General features: G+C 37.9%; 2 protein-coding genes across 2 annotated transcripts in view; one reads left to right on the top strand and one right to left on the bottom strand.

The window, feature by feature from the left end:
- The window catches only part of UBAC2 (UBA domain containing 2), a 180,617-nt gene that overhangs the window by 126,578 nt on the left and 26,087 nt on the right, over positions 1-27,952 (bottom strand). The window contains exons 4-5 of the mRNA XM_036893653.2: positions 27,612-27,731; positions 26,995-27,104 (exon numbers count right to left, since the gene is read on the bottom strand). Of these exons, the coding sequence (XP_036749548.2) occupies positions 26,995-27,104; positions 27,612-27,731 (230 nt within the window). The remainder of the gene's footprint in view (positions 1-26,994; positions 27,105-27,611; positions 27,732-27,952) is intronic.
- On the top strand, positions 14,847-20,597 carry GPR18 (G protein-coupled receptor 18). Its single transcript, XM_036893658.2, has 2 exons — positions 14,847-16,733; positions 19,296-20,597. Exon 2 carries the CDS (start codon positions 19,330-19,332, stop codon positions 20,323-20,325), a length of 996 nt encoding a protein of 331 aa, XP_036749553.2. The 5' UTR covers positions 14,847-16,733; positions 19,296-19,329; the 3' UTR covers positions 20,326-20,597.

Below are 27,952 nucleotides of genomic sequence, written 5' to 3'. Positions count from 1 at the left end.
CTTCTGGCTTAGTGTCCCTCAACAGAAAGTCACTGCTGTCCTCCAGGGGTCTCTGCAGGGTCCCTTTCCCCAGGATCTAGTGCCTGCTCCCTCCCGTGGTCTCTCTGGGCCTGAGGGTGGAACGCCAACATGGCAGCCCTGCCAGAGGTTCCCCTTTGTTAGTGGGGTCCATTCTTTTGACAATAGACCCTATGAATATGCCCTCCTTGAACCATTCTAATTTAAGTCTGTTTTCTATTGAGACTCTTACAGAGACAAGGACAACACAAACATATACAACTTAATGAATGATCACAGAACAAACACTAGAGTCATGGACACCCAGGTTGGTAAACAGAACGAATCAGCATCCTGGAAGCTCTCCCAGCACCGAGCACACACTCACTACTACATGTGCTACAATCCACCAAAGGTTCAGTCACCTAAGCACGAATCCCTAGACATTTTGTTTGGCCTGTTTTCTGAAATTCATATAAATGGAATCATACAGCATGGATCCCTTCCTCTGGGTTTTTGCACTTAACACTATTACACCAGATTCACCCACAGTGTTACATGTGCCTTCAGTGTGATTTATTCTGATTCTGGAAAGTATTCAACTTCCTACACCACAACTGATTTACCCATTCTATAGTTATTGGGCATTTGGATTGCTCCTAATTTGGAGCTACTGGATATAATACTACTATGAACATTCTTATTTATGTATGTCTCCTGGTGCACAGGAACATGCATTTCTACCTGGGAGTAGAATCTGAGTATTCACTGTATCTTCATTTGTTAACCCAACTGTTTTCCAAATTTAATCTAACACCAGCAGTGCACATGAGTCCCTGGTTGCCCTATATTCTCGCCAACACACGTCAGTCTTTCTCATTGTTGGCCTTTTGGTGAGTGGGTAATAATATCTTCGCGTGGTTTTCATTTTCCTTCTTCTAGTTAGTTGTGAGGTTGAGCATACCTAACATGTTTACTGACCATTTGGCTATATTAATTTTTTTGTGCTTAAGTTTTCAGCCAATAAATGGCAGAGACCTTCCTAGGCATCAAAATTAAATTTACAGGCTGAACCCAACTACAAAACCTTTCCTTGGGAATATCAACTTGTTAGTGAGAAACAGGGAAAGGAAGGCTGGTCCAGTCCCTCAGGAGATTTTTCTTTTATAGATCAAATTACTATTCTGATGATTCTCTATTAAGTAGGACCAACTTCAACAAAAATTACCAGAACGAAGTACAATACCATAAAACAGAGCACAAGCCAACTCGCAATCTGAGAGTCAAGACTAAAGATCCTTGGTTATACTACCTGGGCCACTAGTGTGTCCTCCCTTACTTTGCTGCTGGCAAGATTAGATTCAATGATGCTTGTAAAGTACTTAGACACTTGCCTGATGATTATTTACCTCTGATGACTTCTGACAATACAGACAAGAGGAATGGCAGAGAGAGTAAAAAATTCTCAGTAACTTTTTAAGCAACAACCTTCAACCTTATAGGCATGCAGTTCCTCAGTACACAGCTGCTTGTACACCAAGATCCTCAATCACACACACTATCGGGGCTTGGATTTAAGTAACTTAACACATCCCTCGTTTCTTTACCAATCCTGATTCTCTACAATACCTTTTTCTTCCAACCTGCGACTTCCTTGTATTACTAAGTATTTTTCCCTACACACACATCTCCATACATCTAGAGCACCTCTTACCTGTGAGACCAGAATCTATAGAAGGTGGCCATGTACGTCACAATAACCAGAAACTTCTACTCAAGTCAGCTGTCCTGGGCTCTGACTGGCTGTTCCGTCAGTCAGTGAAATGTCAGACTGTAGAATCTCGGCCTGGAGTCCTGCAGTGGGTGGGACTGACTTCCCTACCACGTAGAAGCCTTCTCCTGAGAGAATCTTTAATATCTTTAGGGAACTCTACTTCATCGCTGATTTAGATTTATTTTAACTGAAATACCTATCACTTTGGTTATTTGGGTTCAACTTGTTTGCTGTGAGGTAAGTGTCTGATTGTCTAGATGTCTGTAAAATTTTAAGACTGCACAAATTTGCCAAGGAAGGGGAATTTGGCATAATACAATTTAGGAAATCAAGTGGAAAGAAAGTTTATACTAATTTGGCTGTAAGCTTACAGATCTAAGTTATTGGCATTTTTTTATAAAAACACAGATTTAGACAAACAGTATCTCACTATTCTTTATCCAGAAACTACTGCTCAACATATCTCCCCTCTAAAAAAAAGCATTCAGTTTAGATACAAGTTTGAAAAGAGGGGTGAGGGATACAGGATAAAGATTCCATAACAGCAAAGTGGGAGAATACTAGGGCCCAACAACAGGAGTCTTACCCTCATTTGAAAGAGCACGCCTCACTTCCCTGACCCCTCCTCTTTCTGGGGATTGGCCGTCTACCTACCACTCGGGGATTGTGTGTTGATGGCCACCCATGCTGGGAACAAAAAATAATTACCACACTGGTGTGTGGAACTATGGTAAGCCCCCTGTACACTTGCTGTGGTAAAGAGCAGTATGTTAATAATGAGAAATACAAGTTTATCTGTGGCACAGACAAATGTCTAATATAAGAACATGTTTTATAATGGGGATTTAGAGGGGCAGAAGATGGCGGCATGAGTAGAGCAGCGGAAATCTCCTCGCAAAACAACATATATCTATGAAAATATAACAAAGACAACCCTTCCTAGAATAAAGACCAGAGGACACAGGACAATATCCAGACCACATCCACACCTGAGAGAACCCAGCGCCTCGCGAAGGGGGTAAGATACAAGCCCCGGCCCCGCGGGAGCCGAGCGCCCCTCCCCCCAGCTCCCGGCGGGAGAAGAGCAGGCAGAGCGGGAGGGAGACGGAGCCCAGGACTGCCGAGCACCCAGCCCCCGCCATCCGGGCCAGAGTGCAGGGCGCTCGATACTAGGAAAACAGGGCAGCAAGAACAGTGAGCAGGCACTGGAGGCTGGGCGACAGAGGGCATAAGAAAAGCGCGCGACCATTTTTTTTTGCTTTTTTGCTGTTTTGTTTTGGCGAGCGCTTTTTGGGAGTTTTAAAGGGATAGGGACCTCAATACTAGGGAAACAGGGCAGCAAGAACAGTGAGCGGGCACCGGTGGCCTGGCGCCAGAGGATATAAGAAAAGCGAGCGACCATTTTTTTTTTTTTTTTTTGCTGTTTTGCTTTGGCGAGCGCTTTTTGGAAGTCTTAAAGGGATAGGGACCCCAATACTAGGGAAACAGGGCAGCAAGACCGGTGAGCAGAGGCCTGAGGCAGGCACCGGAGAATAAAGAAAAACGAGCGACCACCTTTTTTTTTTAATTAAAATTTTTTTTAAATTTTTATTTAAAAATTTTTTTCTTTTTTCTTTTTGGTGGTCGTTGTTTTGTTTTGGCAGGTGCTTTTTGGAAGTCTTAAAGGGGCAGGGCGGGTCACTTAATCCAGAGGTAGGGAATCCGGGGACCTCTGGGCACCATAACCCCTGGGCTGCAGGGAGCAGGGAGGCCCCTTACGGAGATAAATAGCCTCCCAGCAGCTCCTGCTCCAACGCGACTCCACCACTTTGGAGCAGCTGCCCGAGCCAGGCCACGCCCACAGCAACAGCGGAGATTAACTCCATAGCAGCCGGGCAGGAAGCAGAAGCCCTGTCTGCGCGCAGCTGCGCAGCACAAGCCACTAGAGGCCGCTGTTCTCCCAGGAGAGGAGGGCCAGAAACCAACAAGAAAGGAAGTCCTTCCAGCCGTCACTCGTCCCAGTTCTGCAGACTATTCCTATCACCATGAAAAGGCAAAGCTACAGGCAGACAAAGATCACAGAGACAACACCAGAGAAGGAGACAGACCTAACCAGTCTCCCTGAAAAAGAATTCAAAATAAGAATGATAAACATGCTGACGGAGATGCAGAGAATACGCAAGAGAAATGGGATGAAGTCCGGAGGGAGATCACAGATGCCAGAAAGGAGATCGCAGAAATGAAACAAACTCTGGAAGGGTTTATAAGCAGAATGGATAGGATGCAAGAGGCCATTGATGGAATTGAAATCAGAGAACAGGAACGCATAGAAGCTGACAGAGAGAGAGACAAAAGGCTCTCCAGGAATGAAACAATATTAAGAGAACTGTGTGACCAATCCAAAAGGAACAATATCCGTATTATAGGGGTCCCAGAAGACGAAGAGAGAGGAAAAGAGATGGAAAGTATCTTAGAAGAAATAATTGCTGAAAACTTCCCCAAACCGGGGGAGGAAATAATCGAACAGACCACGGAAATACACAGAACCCCCAACAGAAAGGATCCAAGAAGGACAACACCAAGACACATAATAATTAAAATGGCAAAGATCAAGGACAAGGAAAGAGTGTTAAAGGCAGCTAGAGAGAAAAAGGTCACCTATAAAGGGAAACCCATCAGGCTAACATCAGATTTCTCAACAGAAACCCTACAAGCCAGAAGAGAATGGCATGATATATTTAATACAATGAAACAGAAGGGCCTTGAACCAAGGATACTGTATCCAGCACGACTATCATTCAAATATGACGGTGGGATTAAACAATTCCCAGACAAACAAAAGCTGAGGGAATTTGCTTTCCACAAACCACCTCTACAGAACATCTTACAGGGACTGCTCTAGATGGGAGCACTCCTAGAAAGAGCACAGCACAAAACACCCAACATATGATGAATCGAGGAGGAGGAACAAGAAGGGAGAGAAGAAAAGAATCTCCAGATAGTGTATATAACAGCTCAATAAGCGAGCTAAGTTAGGCAGTAAGATACTAAAGAGGCTAACCTTGAACCTTTGGTAACCACGAATTTAAAGCCTGCAATGGCAGTAAGTACATATCTTTCAATAGTCACCCTAAATGTTAATGGGTTGAATGCACCAGTCAAAAGACACAGAGTAACAGAATGGATAAAAAAGCAAGACCCATCTATATGCTGCTTACAAGAAACTCACCTCAAACCCAAAGACATGTACAGACTAAAAGTCAAGGGATGGAAAAACATATTTCAAGCAAACAACAGTGAGAATAAAGCAGGGGTTGCAGTACTAATATCAGACAAAATAGACTTCAAAACAAAGAAAGTAACAAGAGGTAAAGAAGGACACTACATAATGATAAAGAGCTCAGTCAAACAAGAGGATAAAACCATTCTAAATATATAAGCACCCAACACAGGAGCACCAGCATATGTGAAACAAATACTAACAGAAATAAAGGGGGATATAGACTGCAAAGCATTCATTCTAGGAGACTTCAACACACCACTCACCCGAAAGGATAGATCCACCGGGCAGAAAATAAGTAAGGACACGGAAGCACTGAACAACACAGTAGAGCAGATGGACCTAATAGACATCTATAGAACTCTACATCCAAGAGCAACAGGATATACATTCTTCTCAAGTGCACATGGAACATTGTCCAGAATAGACCACATACTAGGCCACAAAAAGAGTCTCAGAAAATTCCAAAAGATTGAAATCCTACCAACCAACTTTTCAGACCACAAAGGCATAAAACTAGAAATAAACTGTACAAAGAAAGCAAAGAGGCTCACAAACACATGGAGGCTTAACAACACGCTCCTAAATAATCAATGGATCAATGACCAAATCAAAATGGAGATCCAGCAATATATGGAAACAAATGACAACAACAACACTAAGCCCCAACTTCTGTGGGACCAGCAAAAGCAGTCTTAAGAGGAAAGTATATAGCAATCCAAGCATATTTAAAAAAGGAAGAGCAATCCCAAATGAATGGTCTAATGTCACAATTATCGAAATTGGAAAAAGAAGAACAGATGAGGCATAAGGTCAGCAGAAGGAGGGACATAATAAAGATCAGAGAAGAAATAAATAAAACTGAGAAGAATAAAACAATAGCAAAGATCAATGAAACCAAGAGCTGGTTCTTCGAGAAAATTAACAAAATAGATAAGCCTCTAGCCAGACTTATTAAGAAGAAAAGAGAGTCAACACAAATCAACAGTATCAGAAACGAGAAAGGAAAAATCACGACGGACCCCACGGAAATACAAAGAATTATTAGAGAATACTATGAAAACCTATATGCTAACAAGCTGGGAAACCTAGGAGAAATGGACAACTTCCTAGAAAAATACAACCTTCCAAGACTGACCCAGGAAGAAACAGAAAATCTAAACAGACCAATTACCAGCAACGAAATTGAAGCGGTAATTAAAAAACTACCAAAGAACAAAACCCCCGGGCCAGATGGATTTACCTCGGAATTTTATCAGACACACAGGGAAGACATAATACCCATTCTCCTTAAAGTTTTCCAAAAAATAGAGGAGGAGGGGATACTCCCAAACTCATTCTATGAAGCTAACATCACCCTAATACCAAAACCAGGCAAAGACCCCACCAAAAAAGAAAACTACACACCAATATCCCTGATGAACGTAGATGCAAAAATACTCAACAAAATATTAGCAAACCGAATTCAAAAATACATCAAAAGGATCATACACCATGACCAAGTGGGATTCATCCCAGGGATGCAAGGACGGTACAACATTCGAAAGTCCATCAACATCATCCACCACATCAACAAAAAGAAAGACAAAAACCACATGATCATCTCCATAGATGCTGAAAAAGCATTTGACAAAGTTCAACATCCATTCATGATAAAAACTCTCAGCAAAATGGGAATAGAGGGCAAGTACCTCAACATAATAAAGGCCATCTATGATAAACCCACAGCCAACATTATATTGAACAGCGAGAAGCTGAAAGCATTTCCTCTGAGATCGGGAACTAGACAGGGATGCCCACTCTCTCCACTGTTATTTAACATAGTACTGGAGGTCCTAGCCATGGCAATCAGACAAAACAAAGAAATACAAGGAATCCAGATTGGTAAAGAAGAAGTTAAACTGTCACTATTTGCAGATGACATGATACTGTACATAAAAAACCCTAAAGACTCCACCCCAAAACTACTAGAACTGATATTGGAATACAGCAAAGTTGCAGGATACAAAATCAACACACAGAAATCTGTGGCTTTCCTATACACTAACAATGAACCAACAGAAAGAGAAATCAGGAAAACAACTCCATTCACAATTGCATCAAAAAAAAATAAACCACCTAGGAATAAACCTAACCAAAGAAGTGAAAGACTTATACTCTGAAAACTACAAGTCACTCTTAAGAGAAATTAAAGGGTACACTAACAGATGGAAACTCATCCCATGCTCGTGGCTAGGAAGAATTAATATCGTCAAAATGGCCTCCTGCCCAAAGCAATATACAGATTTGATGCAATCCCTATGAAACTACCAGCAACATTCTTCAATGAACTGGAACAAATAATTCAAAAATTCATATGGAAACACCAAAGACCCCGAATAGCCAAAGCAATCCTGAGAAAGAAGAATAAAGTAGGGGGGATCTCACTCCCCAACTTCAAGCTCTACTATAAAGCCACAGTAATCAAGACAATTTGGTACTGGCACAAGAGCAGAGCCACAGGCCAATGGAACAGACTAGAGAATCCAGACATTAACCCAGACATATACGGTCAATTAATATTTGATAAAGGAGCCATGGACATACAATGGCGAAATGACAGTCTCTTCAACAGGTGGTGCTGGCAAAACTGGACAGCTACATGTAGGAGAATGAAACTGGACCATTGTCTAATCCCATATACAAAAGTAAACTCAAAATGGATCAAAGACCTGAATGTAAGCCATGAAACCATTAAACTCTTGGAAGAAAACATAGGCAAAAACCTCTTAGACATAAACATGAGTGACCTCTTCTTGAACATATCTCCCCAGGCAAGGAAAACAACAGCAAAAATGAGTAAGTGGGACTATATTAAGCTGAAAAGCTTCTGTACAGCAAAAGACACCATCAATAGAACAAAAAGGATCCCTACAGTATGGGAGAATATATTTGAAAATGACACATCCGATAAAGGCTTGACGTCCAGAATATATAAAGAGCTCACATGCCTCAACAAACAAAAAACAAATAACCCAATTAAAAAATGGGCAGAGGAACTGAACAGACAGTTCTCCAAAAAAGAAATACAGATGGCCAACAGACACGTGAAAAGATGCTCCACATCGCTAATTATCAGAGAAATGCAAATTAAAACTACAATGAGGTATCACCTCACACCAGTAAGGATGGCTGCCATCCAAAAGACAAACAACAACAAATGTTGGCGAGGCTGTGGAGAAAGGGGAACCCTCGTATACTGTTGGTGGGAATGTAAACTTGTTCAACCATTGTGGAAAGCAGTATGGAGGTATATCAAAATGCTCAAAACAGACTTACCATTTGACCCAGGAATTGCACTCCTAGGAATTTACCCTAAGAACGCAGCAATCAAGTTTGAGAAAGACAGATGCACCCCTATGTTTATTGCAGCACTATTTACAATAGCCAAGAATTGGAAGCAACCTAAATGTCCATCAATAGATGAATGGATAAAGAAGATGTGGTACATATACACAATGGAATACTACTCAGCCATAAGAAAAGGGCAAATCCAATCATTTGCAGCAACATGGATGGAGCTGGAGGGTATTATGCTCAGTGAAACAAGCCAAATGGAGAAAGAGAAATACCAAATGATTTCACTTATCTGTGGAATATAAGAACAAAGGAAAAACTGAAGGAACAAAACAGCAGCAGAATCACAGATCTCAAGAATGGACTAACAGGTACCAAAGGGAAAGGGACTGGGGAGGATGGGTGGGTAGGGAGGGATAAGAGGGGGAGAAGTAGGGGGGTATTAAGATGAACATACATGGGGGGGTAGGAGAAAAGGGAGGGCTGTACAACACAGAGAAGGCAAGTAGTGATTCTACAACATTTTGCTATGCTGATGGACAGTGACTGTAAAGGGGTTTATAGGGGAGACCTGGTATAGGGGAGAGCCTAGTAAACATAATATTCGTCATGTAAGTGTAGATTAGTGATACCAAAAACAAAGCAAAAAAAAAAAAAAAAAAGGGCAGTTCCTGTGTGGTAACCTCCAACGAGTTCTACACAAGGCTATAAAGGGCATATAAAAGTGTAGGCAAAGGGTCTGTTTGTGTTTATACAGAGGATCAAAGCCTAATTGGGCTACCCCGAAAATGAACTAAGATACGATATGAAAAAGAACTTCCAACATCTGCACTCTCTGGAAGACTCATGCCAGAAGATGATCATCAAAAAACCCCAACAAAGATCCACGCACTGCTACAGCTGTAGATGCACTCATCCCACCAGTTCCTGGACTTGCCATGGGAATGAGGAAGGAGATATCTAAGCTGGCCTGTGCATACAGTAAAACAACAAATTTGACTGGATCTATACTGTTGGAACTCAACCAAGAATTTGGAGAAGTGCAAATTGTAGCGCTCCAAACTCTTACAACTACAGACTATTTACTGTTAAAAGAACATATGGCATGTGAACAGTCCCCAGGAATGGGTTGTTTTAATTTGTCTGATTTCTCTCAGACTGTTCACGTTCAGCTGGACAATATCCACCATATCATAGATAAGTTTTCACAAATGCCTAAGGTGCCTTAATGGTTTTCTTGGTTTCACTGGAGATGGCTGGTAATTACAGATATGCTCTGGTTATGTAACTATACTCCTATTATGTTAATGTGTGTGCGCAATTTAAGTAGTAGCTTAAAACCTATATATGCTGAAGTTACTCTACAAGAAGATATGTCAAAGAAATAATCAATCTTCCCATGTTTTCTGCCGCCTGCTACTTCTATAGCTTTTCTTCTTCCTTCCTAATTACAACCCTTAAATAGAATTCGTGCCTCATATCAAATTTACCGAGTATCATAATTCTTACAAGTGGTAAAGATACCTCAAGACAAATGCTGGGCATAGAAGCCACAGGGCATAAATATGCAAAGAAGTAAAAAGCTAACCTTTTCAAACAATAAGGCTTCCCTCTCACTTACCAACCTCACATTTCCCTGTATGTCCCCGGAAGATGACTGGTTAGCCAGAGACGGGTAAGATTCCTCAAGGGAGGAACAACCTAAGACAGGCACAGTCGCAGGGGGGCCATCAGGTGAGAAATTGGGGATCAACAGAGGTGAGGCTTAGAACCTCACCCCCCCCGTTCTGAGAGAAATCTTCTGCATACGTGGATGTTTGATTGCCCTGGTCTAGCTTGGATTAACACATAGTCTACAGGCACACACCTGATCATCTACATTTGCTCTCTTACAACACTAAACTATGTTTTCTACCTTTATCTTGTATCTACCTACCACTTCAGCATTTTATTAAAAATAATAATAATAAAGAGAGAAATGTGGTATCCACATATAAATCAAGTATAAAAACCAAATGAGTATTCATATTTGAACTGACTGTTTAGAGTTCATAATGCATGAGCAAAACCGAAAGTTTCTGTGATGACTGCCCTTGTACTGTTCACTATGTAACTTATTCATTATGTAAGAATTTGTTCTACATGTAAGAACTTGTTTGTTATGCCTCAGAAGATTGGAGACTGATGAAAATTAGGCTTGGGGTGGATTATTCATTGTGCATTGAGCATTGACTCCCCTATACAGAATTTTATTGTCGTTAACAATCATTTGATCAATAAATATGAGAGATGCCCTCACAAAAAAAAAAAAAAGGACAGACTTCCAATGGTAAAATAAATAAGTAACCGGGATGTAATGTATAGCATAAGGAATATAGTCAAGATATTGTAACAGCTTGGTAGGGTGATAGCTGGAACCTAGAATTATGTATATAAATGTTCTACTACTGTGTTGTACACTTGAAACTAATGTAATGTAATACTGTGCGTCAACTACCCTTCAATAAAAAATAATTATTTAAATCATTAAAAAAAAAAATGTGTTAGGAAACCTTCATAAGATTGTATATCAATGATACCTTAATAAAAAAATTAATTTAAAAAAATAAATAAATAAATAAAATAAAAAAAAAAAAAAAAAAAAGAAATACAGATGGCCAACAGACACATGAAAAGATGCTCCACATCGCTAATTATCAGAGAAATGCAAATTAAAACTACAATGAGGTATCACCTCACACCAGTAAGGATGGCTGCCATCCAAAAGACAAACAACAACAAATGTTGGCGAGGCTGTGGAGAAAGGGGAACCCTCCTACACTGCTGGTGGGAATGTAAGTTAGTTCAACCATTGTGGAAAGCAGTATGGAGGTACATCAAAATGCTCAAAACAGACTTACCATTTGACCCAGGAATTGCACTCCTAGGAATTTACCCTAAGAATGCAGCAATCAAGTATGAGAAAGATCAGTGCACCCCTATGTTTATCGCAGCACTATTTACAATAGCCAAGAATTGGAAGCAACCTAAATGTCCATCGATAGATGAATGGATAAAGAAGATGTGGTACATATACACAATGAAATACTATTCAGACATAAGAAAAGGGCAAATCCAATCATTTGCAGCAACATGGATGGAGCTGGAGGGTATTATGCTCAGTGAAACAAGCCAAGCGGAGAAAGAGAAATACCAAATGATTTCACTTATCTGTGGAGTATGAGAACAAAGGAAAAACTGAAGGAACAAAACAGCAGCAGAAGCACAGATCTCAAGAATGGACTAACAGGTACCAAAGGGAAAGGGACTGGGGAGGATGGGTGGGTGGGGAGGGATAAGGGGGGGGAGAAGTGAGGGGGGTATTAAGATTAACATGCATGGGGGGGTAGGAGAAAAGGGAGGGCTGTACAACACAGAGAAGGCAAGTAGTGATTCTACAACATTTTGCTATGCTGATGGACAGTGACTGTAAAGGGGTTTATGGGGGAGACCTGGTATAGGGGAGAGCCTAGTAAACATAATATTCGTCATGTAAATGTAGATTAGTGATACCAAAAACAAAACAAGACAAAACAAAACAAAAAAAAAGGGCAGTTCCTGTGTGGTAACCTCCAATGAGTTTTACACAAGGGTATAAAGGGCATATAAAAGTGTAGGCAAAGGGTCTGTTTGCGTTTATACAGAAGATCAAAGCCTAAGTGGGCTACCCCGAAAATGATCTAAGATACGATATGAAAGAGAACTTCCAACATCAGCACTCTCTGGAAGACTCATGCCAGAAGATGATCATCAAAAAACCCCAACAAAGATCCACGCACTGCTACAGCTGTAGATGCACTCATCCCACCAGTTCCTGGACTTGCCATGGGAATGAAGGAGATATCTAAGCTGGCCTGTGCATACAGTAAAACAACAAATTTGACTGGATCTATACTGTTGGAACTCAACCAAGAATTAGGAGAAGTGCAAATTGTAGCGCTCCAAAGTCTTACAACTACAGACTATTTACTGTTAAAAGAACATATGGCATGTGAACAGTCCCCAGGAATGGGTTGTTTTAATTTGTCTGATTTCTCTCAGACTGTTCAAGTTCAGTTGGACAATATCCACCATATCATAGATAAGTTTTCACAAATGCCTAAGGTGCCTAACTGGTTTTCTTGGTTTCGCTGGAGATGGCTGGTAATTACAGGTATGCTTTGGTTATGTAACTATACTCCTATTATGTTAATGTGTGTGCACAATTTAAGTAGTAGCTTAAAACCTATACATGCTGAAGTTACTCTACAAGAAGATATGTCAAAGAAATAATCAATCTTCCCATGTTTTCTTCCGCCTGCTACTTCTATAGCTTTTCTTCTTCCTTCCTAATTAGAACCCTTAAATAGAATTCGTGCCTCATATCAAATTTACCGAGTATCATAATTCTTCCAAGTGGTAAAGATACCTCAAGACAAATGCTGGGCATAGAAGCTACAGGGCGTAAATATGCAAAGAAATAAAAAGCTAACCATTTCAAACAATAAGGCTTCTCTCTCACTTACCAACTTTACATTTCCCTGTATGGCCCCGGAAGATGACTGGTTAGCCAGAGACGGGTAAGATTCCTCAAGGGAGGAACAACCTAAGACAGGCACAGTCGCAGGGGGGCCATCAGGTGAGAAATTGGGGATCAACAGAGGTGAGGCTTAGAACCTCACCCCCCCTGTTCTGAGAGAAATCTTCTGCATACATGGATGTTTTATTGCCCTTGTCTAGCTCGGATTAACACATAGTCTACAGGCACACACCTGATCATCTACATTTGCTCTCTTACAACACTAAACTATGTTTTCTACCTTTATCTTGTATCTACCTACCACTTCAGCATTTTATTAAAAATAATAATAATAAAGAGAGAAATGTGGTATCCAAATATAAATCAAATATAAAAACCAAATGAGTATTCATATTTGAACTGACTGTTTGTAGTTCATAAGGCATGAGCAAAACCGAAAGTTTCTGTGATGACTGCCCTTGTACTGTTCACTATGTAACATATTCACTGTGTAAGAATTTGTTCTCCATGTAAGAACTTGTTTGTTATGCCTCAGAAGATTGGAGACTGACGAAAATTAGGCTTGGGGTGGATTAATGATTGTGCATTGAGCATTGACTCCCCTATACAGAATTTTATTGTCGTTAACAACCATTTGATCAATAAATATGAGAGATGCCCTCACGAAAAAAAAAAAAAAGGACAGACTTCCAATGGTAAATAAATAATTAACCGGGATGTAATGTATAGCATAAGGAATATAGTCAAGATATTGTAACAGCTTGGTAGGGTGATAGCTGGAACCTAGAATTATGTATATAAATGTTTTATCACTGTGTTGTACACTTGAAACTAATGTAATGTAATACTGTGCGTCAACTACCCTTCAATAAAAAAAATAATTATCTATAATGGGGATTTAGTGTGTAAATCTATTAAGCACATAGTTTCTAATAATTATAAAACTGGTTTAACTAAATTATATTCACTCAAAAACTGGGCTCAAGTACTAAATAAAAATTCACTTAGGGCTTTTAACATCTAAACAAGAATTTTAAAAATGGAGCTAAAACAGATCTATTGCATAAAGTGAAGAGAACTCTGTAGCCCCTGGGAATATGTAAAATCCCTCTTTCATTGCAAGGTGAAAATTTTCTCTTACATTCATATTCCAAACTAAGTGAGGAAATTAAAGCTGCATGAAAGGTCTCTGAATGAAAAGTAAGTTCTTTATTTGAATAAAAAATTCATTAGGTTCAAGTATTAAGGAAGCAAGCTAGACACTATAAAAATTCAATTCTTGATCCATTGTTTACTTGCTGCCAAATGGTTTGGAGGAATTTGTTTCACTCTAATTCTTTTGCAACATAAAATTACTGTGATGAGCCAGGAACGCAGCGGTTGATGTTAAGCACTGCAGGAGTCATGGAGAGAAGGCAAGGAGGGTCCTGCCCCTGCCCCTGTCTCCACATCGGTCTTATGACTGGCAGGTTCCCATCACAGAAGCTGCTCAGAGTGTCCCTAAGGCTGACGCTGGCCTCAGTAGTCCATCTGTGACTCCCTCAACCCTCTAGGTCTTCACCTACCTTTTCATTCATACATCTTGCCAGTACTTAATAAATGCCTGTTATACACGTACATATACAACACATGCAAACCTTTGAATACCTCTATTTAGTGGAGGATAAAAGACAAGTATCACAGTAATAACACAATCACATGCCACTGCAGGGGTCAGTACCAAGTGCAAAGGAACCTTCCAGAGTGAACAGCCAACCCAGCCTCAAAGGCCAGAGAAAGCTTCCCAGAGAAGGCAGCATTTCAACTAAAACTTTAAGGATAAACAGTGGCTGGTCAAGCCAAGCAATGGGAGCACAGTGGGAAGAATAATGTTACATGCTGGTGAACAGTGAAGCGCCTGGAGGAGCAAAAGCAGATGGAGGAGCAAAAGCAGATGGCCGTGCAAGGCCACAGTGCAGAGGAAGTGGGCAACGTGCGAGCTGATCCACCCTCAAGGTGTGCCTGTGGGGATTTCCTAACCAGCCCCTTGCTGCCTCTCTCTGAGATGAGCAATCAGAAAAAAGAATTTCCCTGTGTACCATAAAAGACTCGAATCTTAGTGAGGTATATGTCATTGTTGTATCTGCTCATTTAGCAGCATAGGGACCCTTAATATTTACTTTTTAAAAGTTCGTCACAGGCTGTATGAAATTAAGACAATGACAAAATTAGATCTGCAGATAACAGGTTCCTATCTCCAGCTGAAATATACCAAACTCCTAGACCATATAGGAAACATAACTCCATGTATAAAAAACTGATTAATGTAATTCAGCAATGAATAAAGCATATCTAGTGAATAAATCAATATAAGCACCTCATAACGAGAAGTTATTGTAGCAGCTGGGACAGAAATGGGAGGACAATGAACTGGGCACCTCAAGAAGCTGGGCCTGCTTGTCTCTGAGCTTTTCAGCAGGTCACTGGCCCCCCTCTAGGCCTGGAACCCTCATCTACACAAGAAAGAGTTGCTTTGATTGCCAATGCTTCCAAAACCCATTATGATGACAGGTTATCACATCAAAAGTACCTAATCACCACAGGCAAGATTTTAAACATCTTCTGTAAGTCACAGACTTAGTATAATTTTATCTGAGGAAACAAAAAAAGAGCAGGGGCCCACAAACTATCTTAAATTCTAAAAACAGTTAAGTTGGTGTATCTTTTAAAAGTTGGCAGATCATGCATAACCAAATGTAAAGATAATTAAAATTTTAGGACAAGCAAATGAGATGATTTTTTAAAAAGAGAAAGTAAAAAATTGAATACAACTAGGCAGGCAGTGATTAGGGTTACTCACTTCCCTTTCCATTGGTTTCATTTCCCTTCTTAGGTTAAAGTGCTCCTCATATGTAAACTATTCCACTAAAGACTTCTAGAATCCTTTCTTAGCGATTTGCAGTGATGTTTAGGCAAAAGGAATTCTTTCAAGACTTCCATGTGACCAAAATGGAATAGAAGCACTGGGGACTTAAAAATAAAGCAAACCAGGATGGGTAAACATACATGTAATGTGGAAGCAAGTGAGTGAGGATCCCAATTTTAACCATTTAGAAATGTTTTAATAATAAAAAGGGGGCATTTTTAATTTTAGGAACTTTGGTAGTAAAGGGTTAACCCTGTTTAGGAGTACCTACTAAGTGCCAGGTACTATGTTAAGCACTTGGGACTCTTTGGTTTAGAGTCCTCACAGTCCTATCAGATGGGTGTTCTCTCTATTTTAACTTCATAGAAACCAAGTAGGAACAAAGGCTCAGAATGGTTAACTAGACAAAATCACAGCTTAGAAAGTGAAGAAACTGTACAATGAATTCCATTCTAGTTAATTATCAAATCTCATTCTCTTTCAATATATAATGTAGACTTTAAGCATCAAAATAAACAAATGAAAGACGTTTCTCCCTCTTTGAGTCTCTTAAGTATATACTATTACTGTAAGGGGCGCTTATGCAAAGTGTGACTTCATAAACAAATCATTTGTGAAAGAGAAAAACCACATCCAGGGTAAAGTCATAAGTTGAAAAAGGCTTATTTCAGAGAGTACTTCCTGAAGGGGACAAACCAGCAATTACAGCCAAACAAGTACCTACTCCTGTATCAAGTTCTATTTTTGAAGCAGCTTTCTAAAGCAACAGAAGAGCCTGAAACAAAAGAAATATAGCATTTCCTAAATATACCATTTCTTGAAGGAGCTATTTTAACACAAGCAACTCAAAGATAACTCTTTGTACCAAAAAAAGTTTCTAAAACAGCCTTTTGATGGACACGAGGTAAGTTGCATTTGACTAACTTCATCAGACTATTGAAGTAAATGCTGTACTTACTCAATTTCAAAATCATTGTTTTTGTTTTAATGATACATTACTGAAACTATGTTGAAGGACCTTGAGGTGGATATGCTGTCATCTTCTTGCACTACTATGATTTTTAATTTATTTTTGTTTTTATACATTAATGGCAAATGTAATTTTTTTCAACTTAAGGAAAATGTCGACATGATAAATCATAAGTATATTTAGGAATCTTCGTCACTTGGTTTCAATTACACTGTTTCACAAAATGTAGTTAAAGGCTTTAAAAAAAAACACGACAGATTATTGCTGACTCAAATGCTTTTAAAACGCTAACTTGAGAAGAAAGCAAAGGGGATTAAGATAGAAATTTCATTTTCATAAAATAAGTAAGTCACAGGGATAAAAAGTACAACATAGGGAATATAGTCAATAATATTGTAATTACTTTGTATGGTGATAGATGGTTAACTACACTTGTCATGATTAGTATGTCATTTCCTAATGCATGTAATTGTCAAATTACTGTTATCACCTGAAAGCAATGTTATATGTCAACTATACTTCAATTAAAAATATAATTAATAAAATAAGTACAACACTGATTTGCAAACTAATCAGTTTTAAATATTTACCCAGATTTATCTGTGTGTGCAGAGCACAACGTGTACTAGAAATGCCTTTAAAACTGCATCACACACATGTTTTCCACCTTAAGCAAATGAATACAAGTGTTGGTGACCTAAAAGTAGCTTAAGCCCAATGAGGGAAAAAGACTTACTCAAAAATGGTATGTAAGTATGGAATCAACTGTGACAAAATTTGGGGATGAGGATGGGTGGAGAGAGTCCTGATGCAATATTAAAAGAGATAAAAGGTTATAAAAATTTCATTTACATCACAATTGCGACTATTTAAAAAGTCACTGAAAGTTAAAAATAAGCCAGGCCTTCAAAATTGCTCCACTTTGTATATATGATACAGGAGACTTAATTTTTTTATGCATCACTTTTCTCATATGATAGAAATTAATATTCTAGTTACTCTAAACATTTGGAAATTTTAACTAATACAGACTTTTAAATATATAGAATTCTATTCCACAATCATATTTAACCTAAATATTTGGCAAACCAGCTGTAGTCAAAAAGAAAGGAAAAAAGAGAGAGGAAAAACAAACTCATATTTTGTGTCTGTAAATTAATTTTAAATTAACAGCCCATGATGACACTGACCAAAGTGCTCATCTCGCCCACAGTTTTCACAAAAGAGACACTTGGGGCTGAATCAGAGACAGCCCACTCTACAAAGCGACATTTTTGAAGGAAGCTTTTCTTACACCTCCATTTCTCAAGGGGAGCCACAAGGTTCCATCCCTCTGTAGAGTGTCTGTTTTTAAAGTCATTGTTGGCATGGCATCTCGGGCAGTGGAAGTTTCACACTGAGGGGTCAGTGATATTTACCATCACAACTTAACTTCTTTCCATTAGAAATGGATTCTTTCTGTATCTAGGTAGAGCGAGGGCATGAAAGTCACTATGTTAGGACATCTTATTCTCAAGGTGTTGCCTTTTATACACCATCACAACAGTGAAATTTGCTTCTTGGACACTGGTAAACACCATCTGGAAAACCCAGCACTAGGCACTCCCAACAGTGCAGTAAAACCGGCTGATCTGTTTGTCTAAGAGTTAAGTTATTGATCTGTAGATCACAGCACAACGCACTGCTGTTTCTATGATTATTTAGAGAGAAAAGAATACTATGAATAAGTGTTTGCCACTTAAAAAAACAATAGGCTTAATGGCCAACCAAGCAAGTCTTCGCTGACAAACTAGAGAGAAGTTCCTGTGGGTCACCTCGCCAATGGTTCCTTTCTTTGTTCATCCATCAATTCAGCAAATATTTACTTACTGAGTACCCGCTGTGCACTCAATAGGCAGTGGAGATAAAGCAATGGAAAGGAAAAATCCTTGCTCTCAAGTGAGCATTTCTGTCAATATTCAGTAATTAACCAGTTATATGCTTCCTTTATTAGTCATCTAATACATATTTTATTTATTAAAATTGTATTTAATGAATAAAAATTCATTTAGACATTTCTAATCTGGATTATAAAATACTTAAACAGAATGAATATGATAAAAAGTAGCAAGCTATTTTGTAAGATTCAAATTCAGAGTGGTCTTTCCCCAATTAGTCCCAAAGAATGCTTATTGTAATAGGAACAATTGCTACCCAATTTCATACTCTAGGAAAAAAAAATCACAAAGAAAAGGTTATTCTTTGCAAGAGAAGGAAAGTAGGCAAGGAGAAAATGAATAAATCTGCCAGTGCATTATGACATTTTAACAAGGTACTACTTATCAGTAATAATACATAGGGAATGTATTTCTTAATAAATACATGACACATACATTGATTCTACAACATTAAATGCTCTCAGAATTAAAATCCACTGGCATGCCAAGTGTGGGAATGTTAAGCATTTTTATCTTTCAACAAAGGGTCTAATTCCTCTTATTCTTAACTATTTTACAGTTTCTAAGAATCATGCCCACCACCGAGCTGTAAGATGACCACCCCACACAATCAAGCACAACCTGGCCCTTCTAACAACTCACATCCAGATGAATATAAAATCGCAGCCCTTGTCTTTTACAGCTGTATCTTTGTAATTGGATTATTTGTTAATGTCACTGCCTTATGGGTCTTCAGCTGTACCACTAAAAAGAGAACCACTGTAACCATCTATATGATGAATGTGGCATTACTGGACTTAATATTTATAATGAGCTTACCCTTTCGAATGTTTTATTATGCAAAAGGTGAATGGCCATTTGGTGAGTACTTCTGCCAGATTCTTGGGGCTCTCACGGTGTTTTATCCAAGTATTGCTCTATGGCTTCTTGCTTTTATTAGTGCCGACAGATACATGGCCATTGTACAGCCGAAATATGCCAGAGAACTTAAAAACACATGCAAGGCCGTGCTAGCTTGCGTGGGAGTCTGGATAATGACCCTGACAACCACCATCCCACTCCTACTGCTCCACAAGGACCCAGATAAAGCCTCTGTCCCCGCTACCTGCCTGAAGATTTCTGACATCATCCACCTAAAAGCTATGAACATGCTGAACTTCACTCGACTGATATTTTTTTTCTTGATTCCTCTGTTCATCATGATTGGGTGCTACTTGGTCATTATTCACAGTCTCCTACATGGCAGGACATCTAAGCTGAAACCAAAAGTCAAGGAGAAGTCGATAAGGATCATCATCACGCTCGTGGTACAGGTGCTCATCTGCTTTATGCCTTTCCACATCTGCTTTGCTTTCCTGATGCTAGAAGGGGATGATAACAGCTATAATCCCTGGGGAGCCTTTACCACCTTCCTCATGAACCTCAGCACCTGTTTGGATGTGATTCTCTACTACATTGTTTCAAAACAATTCCAGGCTCGAGTCATTAGTGTCATGCTCTACCGAAACTACCTTCGGAGCATGCGCAGAAAAAGCTTCCGGTCAGGAAGTTTAAGGTCACTAAGCAACATAAACAGTGAAATGTTATGAATGATAAGTTTTTTGTCTTCATTCTCTTTAAATTCACTTTACTAGCTACCCTAGGACCAGTGGGCATTCTGTATGACACCATCAAGTCCCTTATCTCCTGAAAAAAATAATAATAATAAACTTTAAAAATTATTTTGTGGGATCTTATTATTGTGGCAACATAGTCAAATATTTTGAAGTATTCCAACAAATTCACTATTTTTATTTTTAAAACTTGAATGAAACATTTCATTGGTTATCGGGAGAAAAATATTCAATTTGTGTGTCATATTCAAGTCTTATCTAAATACATAGTTGACTTAACTTTTTAAATTTAATTCTATGTGTGACTGAGTCATGAGGTCAATCAAATCAGTAGGCAAAAAAACTCAGCTACTGGTCAAAATAATTTGATTATGTTATTAAAGTATAATTTGAGTAAACCAAAGCTCAATTTGCTTTAATTTACACTCAGGATTGGTGGTCTAAGTCCAATACTTTATGTTCTAAAGACCAAACTTTCTGGATTCCTCCACAAACAACTATGTAGGACTTGTTGCTTGTCACTTGCTACACAGCACAATCAGCAGAAGCCAGCGCCTGCCCGTAAAGGCCATACCATCAGCCCTCAACTACTCTGAATTCCTTTCTTTTGGTAACAGACTACAGTCAGTCAATAAACACTGAGCGCCTACTATGCACCCGACTTTACTTAAGATCAGTGGGGAAAACCCAAGTTAAGATCCTATTTCTGCCCAATAATCCAAGTTCATTCCTATGACATGAGGTTTCTACTACATGGTGAAGTTTTCTTTCTCCAATGTAAATAGTTTTCTCTTCTCATGTGATTAAACATCACATTACAAAAGAGAATGATTTTGTTCCAGGATAAATGTCACAGTAGCACTAGTAGGGACCTTGGATTCTTATCCTAGCCTTGCCATTTAATTTCCCCTTGTAAAGTAACAAACCAAGTAACTTCTCCACTTTAAAAAGAAAAGAATGTGAACTATAATCCGCAAAGCCCATATTATTCTAAATATTATGAAAGTATACAAATGAGTCGACCGTAATTTCCTCTGTGCTAAATCACCTTTACTCTTAACATGATCACCTCCTAAAAATCAAATAAATGCACTGGTTATAAATGGATTTTTATAACTAACATGGGTAAATTCATATTCTTAAAAAAAAAAAGAAAAAAGAAACACAAAAGAGCCTAATCATAAAGTAGCATTTTAGCACTGAAAGATCCCTTAGATGATCTTCTAGTCTAACTCTATTTTAAATATAAAGAAATTGAGGTCCAAAGAGGTTCTGTGACTTGCTCAGTTAAAGAACCAAGACTAAAAACCAAGTCCAGTTCTCCTCTTATGTCACTCACCAATTTTTCAATACTAAAAAGCAAACAAGCTTACAGAATGTAAATATCCTCACAGCTACATAGGATAAAGGAGTCACAGTGGTCCTGAAATGTAGTTTCTCAACAAAGAGAAAACTACGTGAAGATTTAGTTTGAATAGTAGAGTGAGGAAGATGCTTTAATAAATATCTTTTACTGAATAACTATTTCTAAAACAAGGGAAATGGCTCCTGTATTCATTCAAAGGCTTATGGTGTGTACATACAGGCATAGCCTACTCTCAACTGTAGAGATTAATCTGTTCTTATGTAATTTATTACATGGCAAGTTCTCTGCAATGGCTTTTCTTCATGAGAGACATTATTTGGGGGCATAAAAGACTTTGTTAACACATGTTGAAAATGTATGTCATGGTTCTCACAATAAGACTATAGATAATCTGAAACACAGTTAATTTAAAAATAATTTTATTCAGTGTTATGATCAGATACAAAACATGGTATGTATTCCAAAATTCCATTTACTCTGGAGGGGTTTTGATTCTGGGAAAAAATATAAAAGCCACATGTAAATATTAATAATTAAAAAATAATATTTATGGACAGGTATGTGATAGGCATAGATTTCCAGAAACACTTAATATATAATAACTTTTAATAATGGAACTATCTTAGGCAAACATCTCCTGAATATAAGCATGAGCAACTTCTTCCTGAACGCATCTCCTTGAGCAAGGGAAACAAAAGCAAAAATGAACTCCTGGAACTACATCAAACTAAAAAGTTTCTGTACAGCAAAGGACACCATCAACAGAACTAAAAGGCATCCTACAGTATGGGAGAATATATTTGTAAATGACATATCTGACAAGGGGTTAACATCCAAAATATATAAAGAACTTACACACCTCAACACCCAAAAAGCAAATAACCCGATAAAAAATTGGGTAGAGGATATGAAGAGACAGTTCTCCAAAGAAGAAATTCAGATGGCCAACAGACACATGGCAAGATGCTCCACTTCAATAATCATCAGGGAAATGCAAATTAAAACCACAATGAGATATCACCTCACATCAGTAAGGATGGCCAGCATCGAAAAGACTAAGAACAACAAATGCTAGCGAGGATGCGGAGAAAGGGGAACCCTCCTACACTGCTGGTAGGAATGTAAGCTAGTTCAACCATTGTGGAAAGCAATATGGAGGTTCCTCAAAAAACTAAAAATAGAAATACCATTTGACCCGGGAATCCCACTCCTTGGAATTTACCCAAAGAATACAAGTTCTCAGATTCAAAAAGACAGATGCACCCGTATGTTCATCGCAGCACTTTTTACAATAGCCAAGATATGGAAGCAACCTAAGTGTCCATCAGTAGATGAATGGACAAAGAAGATGTGGTACATATACACAATGGAATACTATTTGGCCATAAGAAAGAAACAAATCCTACCATTTGCAACAACATGGATGGAGCTGGAGGACATTATGCTCAGTGAAATAAGCCAGGCAGAGAAAGACAAATGCCAAATGATTTCCCTCATTTGTGGAGTATAACAGTGAAGCAAAACTGAAGGAACAAAACAGCAGCAGACTCAAAAGAGAATGAACTAGTGGTTACCAAAGGGGAGGGGTGTGGGAGGGCGGGTGTGGGAGGGCGGGTGGGGAGGGAGGGAGAAGGGGATTGAGGGGTATTATGTTTAGTACACATGGTGTGGGGGATCACGGGGAGAACAGTGTTGCACAGAGAAAGCACATAGTGGATCTGTGGCATCTTACTACACTGATGGACAGTGACTGCATTGGGGTATGGGTGGGGACTTGATAATACGGGTAAATTTCATGTGAAACCTTCAAAAGAGTGTATATCAATCATTCCTTATAAAAAAAAAGAGAGCATAAAAAAAATAATAATGGAGCTATCTTTACTTTGAAAACCTAATGACTACAATTTCTGTATTTCAAATAACAGTCATGAGAATCTATTAGATGCCAGGTATAATTTCTATGCAAAGCACTAGAGAAAGAGCTGACCAGGTTTATGGTTCAAAGATCTTACCTTACAGTCTTATGGGGCTACACTGTAATCAAGGCTATTCCTTCAACATCACTGAATGTAAGGCAATGAGTACATAAAGTAAAACTAGTTTTCCCTCAAACATCTAGTAGGGTGGCCCAGAAGGCCCACATAGTGACTATGATAATGACCATGCAATGTAATAAATGCTGATACAGATCTTAAAAGATCTGTTGGAATACACATAAAGGGCAATTAATCTTGCCAAAGGTGACAGGGTACAGAAAGAAAACCACATAGGCATGAGAACACAAATACACAGCATGTCAAGAAAGCAGAATGCCTGATGCAGGAGTGGCTTAAAACACTGGACTGGGGTCAGATTATGAAGGTTTTGAAGGGAAAAAAGAAAACCAGTATGTTTCCAGGGGTGGGGGGTGCTACTGGTTATAATTCTCTCCACTGCCCTGTGAAGCATAGAGCATGACCCTCAATTTACATATGAGGGTCATCTATAAACTGAGACCCAGGAAATGGAAATTGAGAGAAGTAACTTGTTCAAGATTACACACACATAGTATATGGCAGAGCTGGCATCTCAAATCTGGTCTATCTTATGCAAAGCCTATGTCATTCCCACAATTTCAGACTGCCTCAATGCTATCCTGGATGGGTTTGATTTTTCTTCTGACAGGAACAAGGATATAAAGGTTTTTAAAAGTAAGATTGGCATAGTCAAACTAGTATTTTAGAAAGATAACTTCTGACAACATTGCATGGGATGCTCTAAAATTGACGGGAAAACTAGTTAGAGAATTACTGCAAACATCTAGGCAAGAAAATATTAAGAGTTCAGACTGGCATAATCACAGGATTAGAGAAGATGGAATACGTGAATGATTTACATAGGACTTGGAGTAAATAGGACTCAGGGCTTTACTCCAATGATGAGAAAAGAGAAAGATTTCCAGCTTGGATGACTGAGTAGATGGAAATGACATTAACTAAAATAAGGAATAAAAGGTGGAGGAGATGACAGTATAGAAAGAGAGGAGATCATAAGTGATGAGAGCTTCTAAACATGATTAATTTTTTTGAGTTAGAAGTCATTAGGAAGTATGATTCCAGAAAAATCTGGAAAGTAGTATGGGCTAGAAAAGAGTTGGAAACAAAACAGCATGTTAACTGTAGTTGAAGTCATGGAGTGGACCAGAAAGCCCAGAGAAAGAGTAAGCCAGAGAAAGGAGCTGCAGACAGTAGGCAAGGTCAAAAAGGACCAGAGAGAGAACTGTGCTGGGGCTCAAGGAAGCAGGCTATTTCATGAGATAATGGCAGGTCAAAAGCATTTAATGTGCTACTGAAAGGTCAAATAAGACAACTAAAAATAAGCTGCTGGCTTTAGAGATTAGTTGGTTACTGGTGACCTTTTTAAGAGAAGTTTTAAAAGTGGTGAGGTTAAAAAAAAAAACAGAAGAACTAGAGAGAGTGCAGATAAATCTGGCATTGATGGGAAAGAAAAAGGTAACAAGATGTTATGTGAAAAACTGCAAATTAAAAAGCATTTTGACTAAAAAAAGAGAGTAGGTTTCTCTCCTGAGTTCCTGAAGCTTTGCTACCATCAAAGACACACAAAAATGCAGAGCTGATTTATGTCCAAGAAGTCTGTGTTTCAAAAAGCTTCAACATTCTAAAAAGCCATACTACATACATTTGGTGATTTGAAACACAGAGAAATATGTACTTACTCAGTTGATGGCTGAATTAACATTCATGATGTCTTTCAAAGGGGATCCTATAACTTGTGAATTTACTTAAGTTTGCAACTTTAGCTACAAATTAGATTTAAATAGGTAAATGTCTTCCTGCCTTAATAAATAAAAATATTCCCACCAACTTCAAAATTGAATCAATCCTCCTTACGTTTATCAGTTAATAGGATTCCATTATATAATGAAATAATGTTATTCATATAAAGAAATAACTGTCAACTCTACGTGCAATAGAAAAAAACTCATCAGAAAAAGGGACAATGTAAATAAGAATTAAAAGCTATGTTACTCCCATCCCCAAAGTTTATTCTAACACACACACACACACACACACACACACACCCTTCCATAGCTTACAGAGAACAAAAAAGAACTGGATTGGGTTGAATGAGAAATGTTTGGAAAAATTACTCATTTGGTAATGCTGCTTCTTTTCTGACTCAACATGGAATCATTTCTGATGACTATACTATTTTCCACAATAGCAGAAGAGTCAACTTAAAGTTCTCAGTCTAATTACAATCACAACCTGTGGAATTCAATAAAAGCCACATGATAATTATGACACAGAACTTTATCTGTCTTCATTCAAACATTATTCAGAATTATACATTATTAAACAGCTAAAGGTCAGCAATTATGCCAACTAAAATCCAGTAAATCCCATAAAGGGCAGCTACAGTGTAAATACTAACAAGGTAGTATGAAAGCTATTAGATCACTATATTTTTAAAATGGAGATCTAAAGTGAATTTGAATCAAGATATGTATAAGAGCCTAATAGTTCTCAAAAACACATACTTAAAATTAAAATAACAATGAAGATAGTACACACCAATTTTTAAATACTGGGTACCTTTGTTTCATAGTATCTCATCTCCCAAATATAGTCTCAGATACTTAATTCAGAGATGTGTAAGGTCATTTATATATGCTAAAAATTCTGTTCCTAGATACTAGTTATTTCATAAACTAATACACATTTTTTTGAAGATCAAGAAGATATGAAATCATATTTATATACACTCTGAGTTAGGTTGGCTATTGCAGCTTGGCTACAAAGTTGCAACTTGAAGGTTGACTTTGTTTATCTTTAGTGGAAGTATATACATTATCAATTTTTAAAAACATCATCCTTCTCAAGCTTAATTTTGTTATCCAGATGAATTAGTTTTGTTATCTAACCTAAATGTTGTATTTTCATTTTGATTAATTTACAAAATTACAAAGATAAAATTTCACTATAGAAACACAAAATTAATTCTACCTTCAGGACTAGAACAGAAAATTCATAAAAAATTCTCTAACATATGGGATTTTAAAGCTGAAAACAGGAGTGAGTGTAAAATAGATTGTTTCAAGAACACAATGAAAATGTAAGTATACATTGGATATTTCTACATATAAAATCAATTTTGTTGTATCTCAAACTTTTAAAATATTCTTTTACTGACTTCTATGTACAGTCAGATACATGATTGGATACTTCAAATCAGATTTATGTAGTTATAAAGTAAGCTAATCTTTCAGAGCTACTTACAATCCAGAAGGCAAATTTCTGGCTGCAGTGATACCAAAGGAATGCCGTGCAGCTTCAACAAGGATGAAGTCAACCAAGGCTGACAGAACCCAGGAGCCCAGCAAAAAGGACTAAAAATGAAACAGGAGGATGTTATAGGGGAGTCTGCTAAAAATAAACTAACATCTATTTAATTAGCACTAACTGAGGTACATATATTTTTTTAAAGTTTGTTTTTATGAGAATAGACTTTTCAAAACGAGGGAATAAAAACCATGAGTCAAATGCATTAACTTCCATAATTTCTAATTATATTGTAGCATGATTTATTTTTAACCATTAAGCAAAATAAGTGATTAGAATTTTATTAAAGTCAAAGTCTAAAATTTCCTTACCCACTCACACCTGATATTATCTATTATCTTTACCATTATTATTTTATTATGCTAGTGGCTTAAATTTAAAACTTTTCTTTGATTAATGTCTATGTTCGAAATCTGGTATCACATAATTAATTAAAAGATAACTGTTAATACTAACACCAAGGTTAACAAAATGAAGCTATTTAAAACTAATAAAATAAAAACAAAAACATTTTTTCCATGTAAGTAGCAAAGAGAAAATACATAAAAACTTACTGCAAATTTTCTGCTTCCATATCTTCTTTCAAATATCCTAAAATTATAAATAAGCAGACTACTGCAGAAAGTATCTTTCAAATCAAGGCAAATTATTCTTCCACATATCAACCTCCAAATCTAGATTGGGATTTAAATAAGAACAGTAAATAAAAGTGAGATTTGTTCAGGTCTCTTTCTTAGCAAATACATTAATGTTTATTTTATACTGCTTATTTTTATACTCAAATTTGAGCAAAATAATGATGCACACAGAAGAAAAACTACGTATGAGTTTTCCCTAAGAAATGGGCTCAACTCTTTCAAACTAAAAATTTATTCCATATAAAATTATTTTTTAT

Source organism: Manis pentadactyla, chromosome 17, assembly GCF_030020395.1.
Source record: "Manis pentadactyla isolate mManPen7 chromosome 17, mManPen7.hap1, whole genome shotgun sequence".
NCBI classification, from domain to species: Eukaryota; Metazoa; Chordata; class Mammalia; order Pholidota; family Manidae; genus Manis; species Manis pentadactyla.
The sequence above is the reverse complement of the archived record's forward strand: the minus strand, read 5'-3'. Positions and strand labels throughout refer to the sequence as shown.

What these genes read in the sequence shown, in the direction of transcription:
- GPR18 (XM_036893658.2), top strand. Translation starts at nt 19,330, where the DNA reads ATGACCACCCCACACAATCAAGCACAACCTGGCCCTTCTAACAACTCA.